Genomic DNA, 13,266 nt, shown 5'->3' with positions numbered 1-13,266 from the left:
TGAAGGTACTTTAAGAGATAAGGAAGTTCCAAAAGAGCAAAAATCCATTGATTATGAGAGCTCCATTTACACATATGGTATGCAAGCATGCAATACAAGGATGACTTATGTGATTTTGCAAGAAGCTATTGACCACTAGAGAATGTCACTAAATGCAACAATCTTCATTGACCCTTCACATACCATGTACAACAGTAGGCAGCCGGACTGGAGAACAATAGGTAATGTGAAAAGCATGAAGTCAAGACAAGGAAGCTGAAGAGAAGGGAGGTAGAGGCGGCTAAAAAAATACCAATAGACAAAAAATATAAAACCTAGCCCTCAAAACAAACTAATTAAAAACTAACTAAGCTTATATAGCACTCTAACTACTAGTCGAGATCCCGGAGACCCAATTTTTTCAAATTAAAACAAGGTGGCAAGACCAATGTGCCTTGCTAGAAGGAAACAAACATAACTCACGAGAGGGAAATGATGACAAACTATGGTTTTGTTGTGTAGTGATTGTTCTTAGTGACATACTACTTGCATATTGTTAGTTTTCTTAAATATTTTTTTTCAAACCTTCTAGCTAGTTTCTGGCTGTAATAAGCATAGTCACATCAAATATAATTGAACATTGTATTGTGCCAAATACAAACCAAAATTTTTTGTAATGATGATTGTGTGAATGTTTTCAAGAGCTCTATCTTAATATACAATGGTGAAGCATGCATGAAGAGAACATTGGGTATGTAGAGAACATATTGGTTGAGGTATGGGATTCCTTTGATCAAGAGTTGTATTTTATTTTACTTGAAAATCTTGATGTTCTCTTAAGAAATAAGTATGAGTACTATGAAATCATTGTATTCGAGGTGTATTTGTTTTTAATACCACCTATTAAAAGTAAAGTAGTAATGGTTAAAGTTTTTAAGGGTGGTTTGTTGGAGGAGGTATAAAGAAATTTTTAATATGTGATGGCAATAACATTATTTATGACTATTAAGTAATGACATAGGTTTGTTAAACTATAGGTTGGGGTTATGCATGTATATAGGTTATAGAGTGGTCTGTCCAATAAGCATATGTTGTTGTTTGCGATGATTATTTATGTTTGGTATGTTAGGCCAAATGTGATCTGGTTGTGTTTCATATATTGTTGTAATGTGATTGAATTGTAGTGTGTAATTAAAAGTGTTCATTATTTCCTATGATGTGTGTGATTCTTTCATTTGTTACAACATGCCAATGTTGAAGTATCCTATTAGTATAACATTGGTTTTTTTGAAAGTAGATTATCGATAGTAGATCTTGCAATAATTGAAAGATGAATTTGTAGTTCTTGGATGATGGTTTGTATATGTTAGAAATTACATTTTTTAGGTGTTTTGCCCTTATGTGAGTTGTTGTAATCTCAAGTCCAAAATCTCAAGTCCATAGTGCACGGCTTTTTCTAATTTTTCAATGGTAACGTTGTTTTGTATGAGGGTGTAGGTAGAAAAATTATTAATACAGTAGGAATTTCTTTGGTTTTGGTCTCTTGGAAGCAAATGATGTCGAAGTTTATAATTGTTTTTGTGGCTTGTATGTCTTCTTTATATTTTTGTAATAATTTAGTGTTTAAATATTGTATGAGTATAGTATTATCTTGTGTTGAATTTTAGTATTTAGGGTTTGCCATTTTGATTGAGTTGTCAAACTTTCCATTTCTTGATGAATGTCAAGAAGTGTTGTTGTTGGAGTGGTTGAAGTAAGTAAAGGTTTTCAATTTTATTTACACATGACAGTGCTATATATACAAGGCCATGTGTGCAAATTCCTATTGGTGAGAAAGCTATCTTGTCCATGGTAAGGCCTTGTGCTCTATGAATCATTCTAGTTGTAGTAGTCAGTTGGATTGGGAAATTTTGTCCAGTGAGGATGCTTGATTTAGAGGGGTTGATTTGTATTCTCTTGTAATTCAAAATATTGGTATCCATTTGTGGTTGATGGTTATTGTGTATGCATGTAAGTTATATCTTGTTTCATTTCCTATTTGTGGGTTCTAAAATTCAACCCATACAATGTCGTTGTTCTCATATGTGTACATACCCATGAAAACATGATCAACACCATTTACTAATCCATCTTGTTGATTAAAGTTTTTTGAACAAAGTTCAACTAGCATTCCTTCTTTAATTTGTATAATTGTTCTTAGTCCATCTGTTGCTTTAGGGTCTTCTAATATTTTAGATGAAATAGGTATGTTATTATTAAAGATATCAATTGCTTTGATGTTGTATTTTTACCTATTGTTGTGTTGAATACTTTATCATAATGTTTGTTCATTTCAAGGTTGGTATACTAAAGGTGAGGCAAAGTATGATGTTGAGGCGGTCACACAGAAGCAACTTTGGTTGTTGATGTATTGTATTTGTTCGGAAGTGTGTGCACTTTTTGAAAGAGTTGAGCACTTGTATGAATTGGTTGTTGTTTTGTCACATTGCTTGTTGAAGTTCGTAACATCGGGGTTTTGTTAGCCAGTATGTGTTTGCTAGCATTTGTAATGTATCTCTCTTTGATTTAAAAACCCAATTATCTCTAATTGGTTTGGCTTGGTAGAAATCTCCACAGTAGATAACATCAACATTTCCAAAGTAGTATGTGTGGTCTCTTTTGAAAGTTCTCGTGCGAAGGTCTTTGCAAAGTCCAAAGTTCATCTTCCCACATATGTGTCTCTTCTTTTGGTATTGATTCTTTAAGCTTCAATAAGACACTAAAATGGGTCAAAAATGATAAAACACCGTTTTCTTCCTCCTTCCAAGCAAAGTCAAGTCAAATCTTTCATTTCTAAGAGAGAGAGGACTAAGTGCAAAAGGAATGAAAGAGATAATGGAATAAGATAGAAGAGGGATGATTAAAGCTTGGATAGAAGTTTTCTCTAAGAGATTTCTATAGGTGGATGAAAAACATGAGTAGAGAAGAGGGAAAATGACTGATCAAGAGTGGAATGAAGATAGTTTGAAACAAGCTGCTAGAAAGTGGTGGAAATAGATTTTGGGAGTGCATAAAGGAGGTAAAAAGTTTTAGAAGAGAGAGAGGAGTGAGAGAGTTGGTTTGAAAGTCAAATGAATGAGCCAAATAGCTGAACCAGAAGGAAAACGTGAGTATAGTTCTTGTTAGGGGATGAAGGGATGGGAGGAAAACAAGGAGGCATGACATGGTCAAGCCAGGCGTGCCAAAGGTAATATTTTAATGTGAAGCACCAATGACATTTTTGTAGGTATTTTGGGGAAAAAGTGGAATTTTTCCTAGATTTGGGGAGGCTCTGTTACAAAGAAGTCCACATGGCATAATCTCCTTGATGGATTTCATATTCCCTTATCCAAGCCTCTAATTATATTTTAATAATTCTTTGAAGGGCCCTTTTTTAGTCTAATTTTTTTGTAATGGGAGCACTAACTTCCAATCCTTGAGTCCCATATGTCTCTAAAGTTCTATAAACTGCTCATGAAAAGTCTTGAACCACTCTTGGGTGACCTTTCAACATAAGAGTATCCTCCCTATAGGCCCAGCCTGACAATCACAATGACTTGGCTAAACATGCATCCCAATATGAGGATCTAAGACCAGCCCAATAGCACACCTTTACTTTAGTTTTTCAAATTTGTGTTAGCCTAGACAAGACTTCCAAGTATGAAATATAGATAGATGAATTTGACACAACCATGGATCATTAATACCCTTAGGAGTGTTGCTACAAGTTAGCAATCTTGAGATTTTTGACCAAGGCTAATCAGCCTTGATAGCCATTTTAAGCACAATGCATCATTTTTATCCCTCATTCTTTCCATTCCAAGACCTCCTGCCTGTTCAGGACTTAGTAGTAAGTCTGATGCAAAGGCATGCTAGTGTTTGTTCCATATGAAATCTCATACCATCTTGTCAATCTTTGTTAGGCATGAACTAGAAAAGGGTATAGCTGACAAAAACATAATATGCGAATGATGCCATGATATGATTTGCAATGGTTATTCTACCAACTAGAGATATCTTTTTGCAGCTCCATCTATCAAACTTCTCTCTTATCTTCTGGAAACACAATTCAAATATGCTTTTCATTGATATTCCTATTCCAACAAAGCAGCCTAAGTACCTTAAAATCTACCCATGAGCAACCCAATGAAACTGAAAGGCATCCGACCAATCATGTCTTTCATCCCATCCCAACCATAAAGATATGGTTTTTAGCCTATAGATTCTTGAGTCTTATAATGCTACAATTCATCTATCCTTCTCTCTGAAAAACTTGCAATCATGACTAAACCTTTATTTTGAAAAGCTACTATGTTGGATAGCATATGTGTGATGAAAGTTGGGAGAATGGCATTGGTAGTTGAAGAGACACATGAATGGAAAAAAAAGGTGTGGCCATGGCATTGTCGAGTCACTATCTAATATCATCCTATCCCACTTTTAAGGCTAGGTAAGGTTACTTCACATTTGATTCACCATTGTTGGGGAATAGGAATTTTGTAGAGGGATAAATGAGGCATGGGGAGGATTAAGAAAGGATGAAGGGGTGTGGGCCATAGTAGTGCATGCCGAGATGTTGGGAAAAAACTTCCAAGGATAGAAAGGGAGGTTGATAGTGTGTTGCTAGGGTTTTAGCAAGGGGTTAAGGGATATTTAAAGAAGAGTCCAAGAGATGGACTTGTGGTTAATTTGTTGAGTGAATCAAAGAGACTACGAAGGAGATGGAGTCGAGAATTCTTAGGTGGTGAAAGTTTTGTGCAAATCAAAGTGCCTATTTGTTTAGGATAGGCTGTATCACTATTTAAAGAGAAGAAAATGTAACAGAGGGGAAATAAAGACAAAGCCATGCAAAGTTGCAAAGTTTTCTATGCATGAATCGATAGCTAATGAGGAGCTAGCAGTCGTGAGACTAGGAAAGAGATTGTCAAGTGTATAGGTCAATAAGTGTGAAATAAGCCAATTGCAAAAGCAATTTACTAATAAGGATGCTTTGTAGATCATGAAGAGGGAGTAGTCTTGGGATTGACTATAGAATTTTCTTCTCATATTTAGAAGCCTTGAAAAGGATTAAATGGCAATGGTGTTGCATGAAGCATGTGAGGAGGGAGTGTTGTTTGTGGATATTTAGGAGGTGGAGACAAAGATACATTTCATCAATCCATACTTCCCAATCCCTTTTAAAAGACAAGTCACATTCTAATTCTCAAGGTCTTCTGGCCATGGTGCAAATGGTTAACTGGCATTTGAAACCCATCCTAGACATTGATGACAATTACTTTTGCCCAAAAAGAAAATTTGAAAATTAAGGGCTTCAAGTTGGCACAAGCATTATGATGACCTGGGAGAAGATTATGAACTAATTAGTGTGAGAGGGAAGTACAAGCTTGAGGGGGGATGCCAGTCTATTAGGGAATTGTGATGGTCTCCTCAAGATGGAATGGACATCATAAAGCCTCACCTTTGGGACCTCACAAATGCTACACCATTCACCTAACCTTAATCCTTCAAATCATAATATCTTTCTTTTTTTGCTGATCTCATCATATCTTTGCACAGGTGTAGGCATGTAACAGACGTGATATGCATCTGTCCTAATGTTCTCATGTAGGGGCAAGGTTTCATCCACAGGTTCCTCTAAAAGGGAAGTTAGAAATTTGTTGCAAAAAGGACCCTGGCCATCCATGATCACCATATCATGCCAGAGCTAGCTTGAGCACATATTAAACTGTGCCAACTCATCATTTTTATAGTCTACCATCCCACATTTATGTTTAATGTCTTGCTTCCTTTTGTATGCTTTGATTTTCCTCCCTATTGTTTTGTCTTTTGCTACTGCGTGGAAGTAGACATTTATAGCCATAGAGGCCTACAATAAATAAAGTAGGATTATCATTTTCGACTGCTCAACTAGATTGCCTTATTGAAATTTTGTTACAGAGATGCTAGTTCTTTTGGAAGAGATCTTGACTTACTTCTCTCTTATAAGGTAATGTCACTCCCAATAATACAGCTAAAATGAAATTACATAGTGTGACTTCGTTTTATGAAAGACACAATAGATGACTTATTTCAAAGCACTATATACATGAAAATCCAAACTAATAATTAAAATTAAAAGTTGATCGATCATTTATAGGATGTGAACCTTTGGCAAGGTAGCAACTTGTGCATTTTATTGACTTGAAATTTTGGAAAAAAAAAGGATTGCATTCACACTTAAAAGTAAAACATGAAACCTGAATGTTTCTTGAGGTATGTGAGAAGACAAGTTGAATTTTCGTCCCTACTCTTCTCTCTTTTGCTACTACGTGTAAGTAGACATTTATAGCCATAGAGTCCCACAAAAAATAAAGTAGAAGTATCATTTGCCACCGCTCACTAGATGGCCTTATTGAAATTTTGTTGCAGAGATGCCACTTCTTTTGGAAGAGATCTCGACTTACTCCTCTCTTGTAAAGTCATGTCACTCCTAATAATGCAGCTGAAATGTAAACTAGAAGTAGTGATAGTTAAAATAAGTATTTGATTGATCATTTATAGGATGTGAACCTTGAGCAAGGTGGCAACTTATGCATTTTGGTTTGACTTAAAAATTTGAAAAACAATATGAATTTTATTCATTGGTCGTGCCTTAGAGGTAGTTGGGAAGTTGTGTTGGATGCAATGTGTGGACTGGGTGTTGGGCATGTTAGTGTATACTAGGGAATGGTCGGACTAGTAAATGAAGTTTGTCCTTTTTTTGATTTTGTCAGTGTTGTTGTTGGTCCAAATGTGATCGATGGTTATCCTATGGATCATTGTGGGCATGTTGATGATTTGCTTCAACACCCTTTTGGTCATCGCTTGTTGGAGAGATGTTGTGGGTCAGAAGTCATGGTGTAATCAATATGGAAAAGCCCGATGATGTATGTCAAATTGTGGTGTGGAAAGATTTTAAAGATTTATTCTAACATGTGGATGAGGGTTGTTGTGCTTGTTCTTGCTGGTTTGTAATCCTTGACTATTGATATGTGCTTTGATTGTGTACCCTTGAATGCTCTTAAAAAATACTCAGCGTCGTCATTGTGTGCTTTCTCATGTTGGACTAGGTGCATGCTTTTTTTCAAGTGTGATGTGATTCCAATACCTTGTTTAGTTGAAATGAATTTGAAACCAAGTAGTGGGAAATGTTATTTCATGCTCTCATGTGTTTCTTGTAGACAAAGGATTGTTGCTTGGAGGATGCTTCCACATGCTAACAAGTCTTCGTAGTGACTCGGGACCGATCTTGTGTCTAGGCCTTGTAATGAGAGGTTGCCTTTGGCAGATGTATGTAGCTAGCGTTGGTCGAAAGTCTAGGCAACCTTCATTCTTAGTTGATGTATTTCACTTATGACTATTGGGTCCACCTGGATGTGTCTTTGTTCTAATTTGTTGAGGATTTATAGGTTTGCAGGGTCACATATGCAAGGCAGAGCAGTGTAAGTGAGGCCATGTGCCTTCACATTGGATGGATCATATGCAAGGGAGTCCATAGAAAGAGCTTGGGAATGGAGTATTGTCCTTGCGGTTGCAAGTTGTATTGGGAATTGCTTCATGGAAATGGTGTTCATATGGTTTTTCCCTATTTGAAATTCTCTCTTTATCTGTAGTATTGGAGTCCATGATGTGGGTGTGGTGTCATTGTAGAGGTACTTGAAATCTACGCGCATTTGTGTGCTTGTCTTGCTGGGTCACATATGCGAGGTAGAGTAGTGTAAGTGAGGCCATGTGCCTTCACATTGGATGGATCGACCCAAGAAGCATAAGTAGACTGCACAAAGAACTTCACCTAAAAGAAGGGATAATATTTTGGGAATCTTGACATTGCTGATGATCTTGTTAACGGTGTGGATGGGATATTCAAGGGAGTAGACGTAGACAACAAGCCAGCCATAACTTGAGTGGAATTCATTGATAGCAAGACAAGCATGCAAATGTGCACAGATTTCAAGTACCTCTACAATGACACCACACCCACATCATGGACTCCAATACTATAGATAATGAGAGAATTTCAAATAGGGAAAAACCATATGAACACCATTTCCATGAAGCAATTCCCAATACAACTTGCAACTGCAAGGACAATACTCCATTCCCAAGCTCTTTCTATGGACTCCCTTGCATTCTCAAATGACGATGATCATTTTGCTGCATGTTTTTTGCCTGCAGTCATGTGCCTTGAGGACATGCAGATTAGTGTTAAATGAATTGAACATGTATTCGTTGTGCTTGTTCTTTAGAGCATTTGTATAGAATAGGTGAGGAATATTGTTCTTTTCTGGTGGCTTGCGTAGGTATTTTTTGTTCAAGCAGCAGTTAAGGTCCTCATCTATTTAAGTGCCTATGTGTATCCTATTTAGCACTTTGAGATATAGGCCATTGTCTTGGTGCATCGTTTTTTACAGCTCGTAGTATTGGACTTGTGTTTTTCAAAAAGAACTAACCATTGCAGTGGATGATGATTGTTCAAGGAAAATCCAAGAGTCCTTCGTAGGGCTTGCTTAACAAAGGTCACCACAAAGAATGACATCAACACACCTAATGCTTTGGCATGTCTTTGCTTGATTTCACGGGTTTGCATGTCCGTTGTGTTTATGCCAATGAGGGAGGTTTCATCCAATACTATGAGTTTGACATTTTTGTATGAAGCTCACAAGGCTTGAAGGTTGTCTGGGGAGAGATTGACGTAGTTGCTTGTTATCAAAGGAAGGTGCACGGATGAGTGAATTGATGTCTCCCCTATATTGTATGTTGCTTTCTGGGTGTATACCAATAATAGGATCCTTGGCAAGTCTACGTCAGTTGTGTCTTTGTGCGTTATACTCTTAGCAAAGGCTGAACAAGAGTCATCAAAGTGAATTTTTTCCCTATTCCTGCATTTCTTGACAAGAATAAATGAATCGGGGTATTTTGCTTGATTCTTTTTTTTAGCATGATGTCTTCAACAATAATTCGTTACTCGAAGTTAAGGTTTTGTAGTCTAGCATAGAATGCCTTGTTGGTTATTGCATATATTTTGGGTTGTGGTGTGCTTTGTGCTTGTGGAGTTTTATTTGGAAGGTTCGTTTATATTCTTATGTCGAATTCTTAGTAGAAGAGGATGCTGAAGCACACGATTTGCTATTCGTTGACAAGCTTGGAATAGATAGAAGCTTGTTGAATCATTGCTTGTTGCTATCTATGGTTTCCTTGTCTTGAGCATACATGTCGTGCCACGCGGGAATTTCATTAGATATTGTGTGTTCTTTTGTAGTGAAGGGTAAGTATAATAGACAAAGTTCTCTTAGTGATTTTCAGTATCTTTTGTCTTGTTGTAGTTGTTGAATCGAATTATTTTAGGTTTCGAATGTCATTGTTATTTTGCAATAGAGTTTTCATGGCTTGAAACCTATCCATAAAGGGCGAATGTAAGCCCAGCACATCGTCTATGTGAGAACCTCTAACTTGGACATCAACATAGGAGCTGTCACGTCGAAGAACACATACTTCTAAAGATGGACTGGGGCAATTTGCTACACGATGTTAAATGTGTAGCAAAAAGGCCTACTCTCACACGAGATCCTCCACAACCAGTGCACTGGTGCTCCACAAGCAGCAAATTGAGATTCACAAATTGAAGGACTCTAGTGACCTACAAGGAAAAGGAACAACCAGTAAGCGCATGGGAATGAACAATTCTTTAGAAAATATTTAAATCACACATACCTTTTTCCCATAGCCAAGCTTTGACACTTCTCTCAAAAACGCTTGATGAAGAGTGTCAGGAAGGCTTCCTTCAGGGACAGTTGCCAAGATTCTGAAATCGAACACTCTAAGAGAATGACGGGCACGCATGAACGATATGTTTTTCGCGACGTACATCACAATGCTGTCATCAAGAAATTCTTGGATCAATCAGGATAGAGAGTTTCTTCTCTTAGCAACGAAAGAGAGCTGCAAGTTTGAACAGTTAGGGATTGTCTAGCACATGGATTGGGCAACTACTATTGGTCGACTTAGGTAACTCACCCCGTAGAGCGATCCTCTGGCTTGGGACCATCAACAACAATTCCTTGATCAGCCGTGGGTCCATCAACATCACCTTTTACGATCACAAACGCTATTATGTCCATCATAGAGGTGAAATATGAGCCGCCAGGGGGTACTTGGCTTGCTGCCCAAGGAACATATGCACTTATCGCCATATCAGGGTGGAAGCATATCTCGCCCTTGAAAGGCTCTGCCTTCAGAACACTTGTTGTGGCATCAACACGCAAGCAGATGTTAGAGGTCCCGCCCATCTCCTGTGTTTTGTTTGGTCATTGCTGGGCCTTCTACTCTATAGAATCCACATCTATGTGCTGAGCGACATATGCATGGTAAACATGCAGTGTCACTGTTTGGTAGCACTCCTTGTCCATGAGATCCACTTGCATGTACACAGGGTAGGGCACACTGTTGGCCTTGAAGGTCCCATACTTTGCCAAAGCCTTTCCTTCGAATGCGAAACGGCACATGGTGACCTCACATAAGTCTTGGATCCGAAGTATTGGCAAGGAATTTGGATATGACAGCGTACATGCTATAGGCACTAATGCTCGGGCACTTGAATCAGATTTCTGGATTACAGGCGGAAAAAAAGCATAAGCCATTACGAATATATCAAGCACAGACAATCGTATAAGCCCTTACAACTGAATTGCCTCAATGCTTTCAAGCCCCCAAAACATTGAAATACAAATAGCAATGGCCATCGATGACCATCGAAAATCACTCTCTCAAAGACTAAGGCCTCTGCAATTCACGATTCACATTCCAGGCTTTATACACCAGATTAGCCGAATTCCAAAGTTTAATATCGAGCATCTTCTCACAAACAGGAAACCCAATTCACAACAGAAGCACAAACTGAAAACCCAATTTGAAATTTCAGCTGGATCATGGAAAGTAGCAATCAAGAACATAGCGACACAAAGCTCATTCAAAGTTAGCACTCTTTGTAGGCTATGTTAGTCGACTATCATGAAACGCAGAAGCACTAAGCACAACAGATAACAGCAGCTCAATGGCAAGCAATGCATCTATGCAGCACCAAAGAAGCTTTAGAAACTAGCAGCAGAGAAGCGCTTATTGACTGCACACTGTATTAGATTATCTGCCTACTGATCTGAGCGGTGTTGATGATCATGGGTTACGCAAAGTTATGGAAGACATTGTCATATGCTGCTCCGTCATGACTCGATAACAAACTTGCTGTTTACGAAAAACCAGCACGCAGGTACCGTAGGATCATTAAAAAACTCCCGAATAGACTCGCTGATTACGAGAAACCCAATTCGCAAGAGATTCGCTACCATAGTTATGGCAGGCGTGCAAACAATACTAGAAACACTTGGAATCTTAATCAGAAACCGTCATTCGTGAAAGAAAACAAAAGTTCCAAACGAAGGCGCCTCTACTGTTTCTGTGCACGTCTCTTGACATAAATTGTGATTCTTGTGGTAATCTTACCCTCCATCTTTGGATCTTCCAAAGTTCTATGAACTGCATGAACAGTATAACACATTACTCTCGGTATACGCCACGTATGTAACAAAAGACGAATAGCCTAATTCCACTCACCCTCAAGGAACGCCTGTTGAGCGACAGCTTCAAACGCTTTACTTAGTGAACGGTTGGATGATCTTTTCATCGTTGCTGTCTTCATCAATGTTGCTTATGTTATTGGTCCTTATATTGGAGTCAGCATCAATGGGACACTCTGGCTCGAAGGTGGACGTGATATGCTGATCGTGCAACTAGTGGAAGCCGAAACAATACCTGCATCCACACAGCTTTGGAACATGAAAGCCACCGAAACTCTGTGCGACACGAGCCAGCTAATGATAGAAAACGAAGAGAAGACGAACTTACACTATTCGCATCGAGCGGCACCTAGACGGAGGCTTGGAACCATAACACTTACTCAGAGATGAGTGACGCGTACCTTTCATCTTCAAACCACCCCCTCCAACAATCTTCCCCGTATCGCGTTTCTGACCGTAGACCTTCACAAACTCTGCGCACAAAGAAACCTACAATCACGAAACTGCTAGAGCCCGAAGTAACACAAAGAAAACGTGCATCCACCCAATCCCTACCAGAGCTCGCATCATCTTTAAAAGCATTGTCATCCCATCTTTCCTCTCATACTTGCCAGAATCTGCACTACAGAATCTCATAAGTCAAAAAAAGAAATCTCACGCAAAGAAGAAAGAAGGAACAAAAGAAGCATTCACAAGGCAACAACCTCTCTGCAGGTTCCCACTCCAAGTCTCCATGGATTCTCCGCAAGTCGCCACAATTCTTCCCTTCCTCCTCTGACTCACAAGTTCATTCACCTTGAGCGCCATCACTGATAACGTACCACGCCCATCCAGCACCTCCCCTTACCCTAACGATGAAAATCCCGCATCCTTGTGGCAAACGAACCATAGAAAACGAGCCCATCCTATTTGATCGGAGCCACTGCATGCACAATCGACACGCGAGGATCCACACGGACGGCGTCCCCAAGAATATCGCGAAGTGGCCCACAGAATGCCTTTTGTTAGGCTTTATATTCTTACAAATCAACGCCGCTAATTAGACCTACTACGGGAGGCCAAAAATATGGACTGACCTAAGTCCATTCGCACCAAAAATTAAAACATGAGCTATGCGAGAAGACAAGCTGGAAGGCCTTGAGATGTGGCAATGTTACATTCCTAGTACCCATAAGTTGGTTTAGACTAGAGCAAGGGACTAGAGCAAGCGCACATCCTAGGAGCAATTCTCGAGCTAGCGAAGGATGAGGTCTAGACATCTAGAACAACAGCCTTCGATTAGAATACCCTGGATTTTCCTAATCAGATATGTGACTCATGATTCCCTAGCTCTAGCTCAATGTTCAAGACTTTGGTCTCTAGGGACTGCAAGGTTCGGCTTTGGCCTCACTTGGTGTCCTGCTTCAGAAGGGAACCCCCCTTAGAAAAGCACCTCCACATCTACTCCTTCCATTCAAAATCCAAGTCCATAAATCGATGCTGGGCTCATTTGCAAGGCAGGTCCTAAGGCAAGGTGGAGATACCTATAATGGTCTCCAATGTGGGTTTTTAAAAACACAATGTCAGGTTGTCACATGCCTTAACCCTGTTAATGGAATCATAAAATAACAGATTTGTAGCCTCTTTTAGCAGGCAAGTGAACTATGTCACCAGTTCATCTCAATGTCCTTGTTTCTTAATA

The 13,266-nt window shown here is 39.0% G+C and overlaps 1 protein-coding gene across 1 annotated transcript; it reads right to left on the bottom strand.

Annotated features, from left to right (window-relative positions):
• Positions 1-9,417: 9,417 nt before the first annotated feature.
• Positions 9,418-12,443, bottom strand: LOC147885380 (uncharacterized). Its single transcript, XM_087396904.1, has 7 exons — positions 12,290-12,443; positions 12,141-12,202; positions 11,987-12,058; positions 11,623-11,820; positions 10,030-10,619; positions 9,727-9,889; positions 9,418-9,652 (listed from the first exon to the last, which is right to left on the bottom strand). The coding sequence occupies exons 5-7, from the start codon at positions 10,299-10,301 to the stop codon at positions 9,488-9,490; spliced, it is 600 nt and encodes a 199-aa protein (XP_087253030.1). The 5' UTR covers positions 10,302-10,619; positions 11,623-11,820; positions 11,987-12,058; positions 12,141-12,202; positions 12,290-12,443; the 3' UTR covers positions 9,418-9,487.
• Between the last annotated feature and the right edge of the window lie 823 nt (positions 12,444-13,266).

The sequence above is a fragment of the Dipteris shenzhenensis genome, chromosome 25, assembly GCF_047967505.1.
Source record: "Dipteris shenzhenensis isolate YYH24624 ecotype China chromosome 25, Dip_SZ_1.0, whole genome shotgun sequence".
NCBI classification, from domain to species: domain Eukaryota; kingdom Viridiplantae; phylum Streptophyta; class Polypodiopsida; order Gleicheniales; family Dipteridaceae; genus Dipteris; species Dipteris shenzhenensis.
This window is presented reverse-complemented; position numbering and strand designations above follow the sequence as displayed.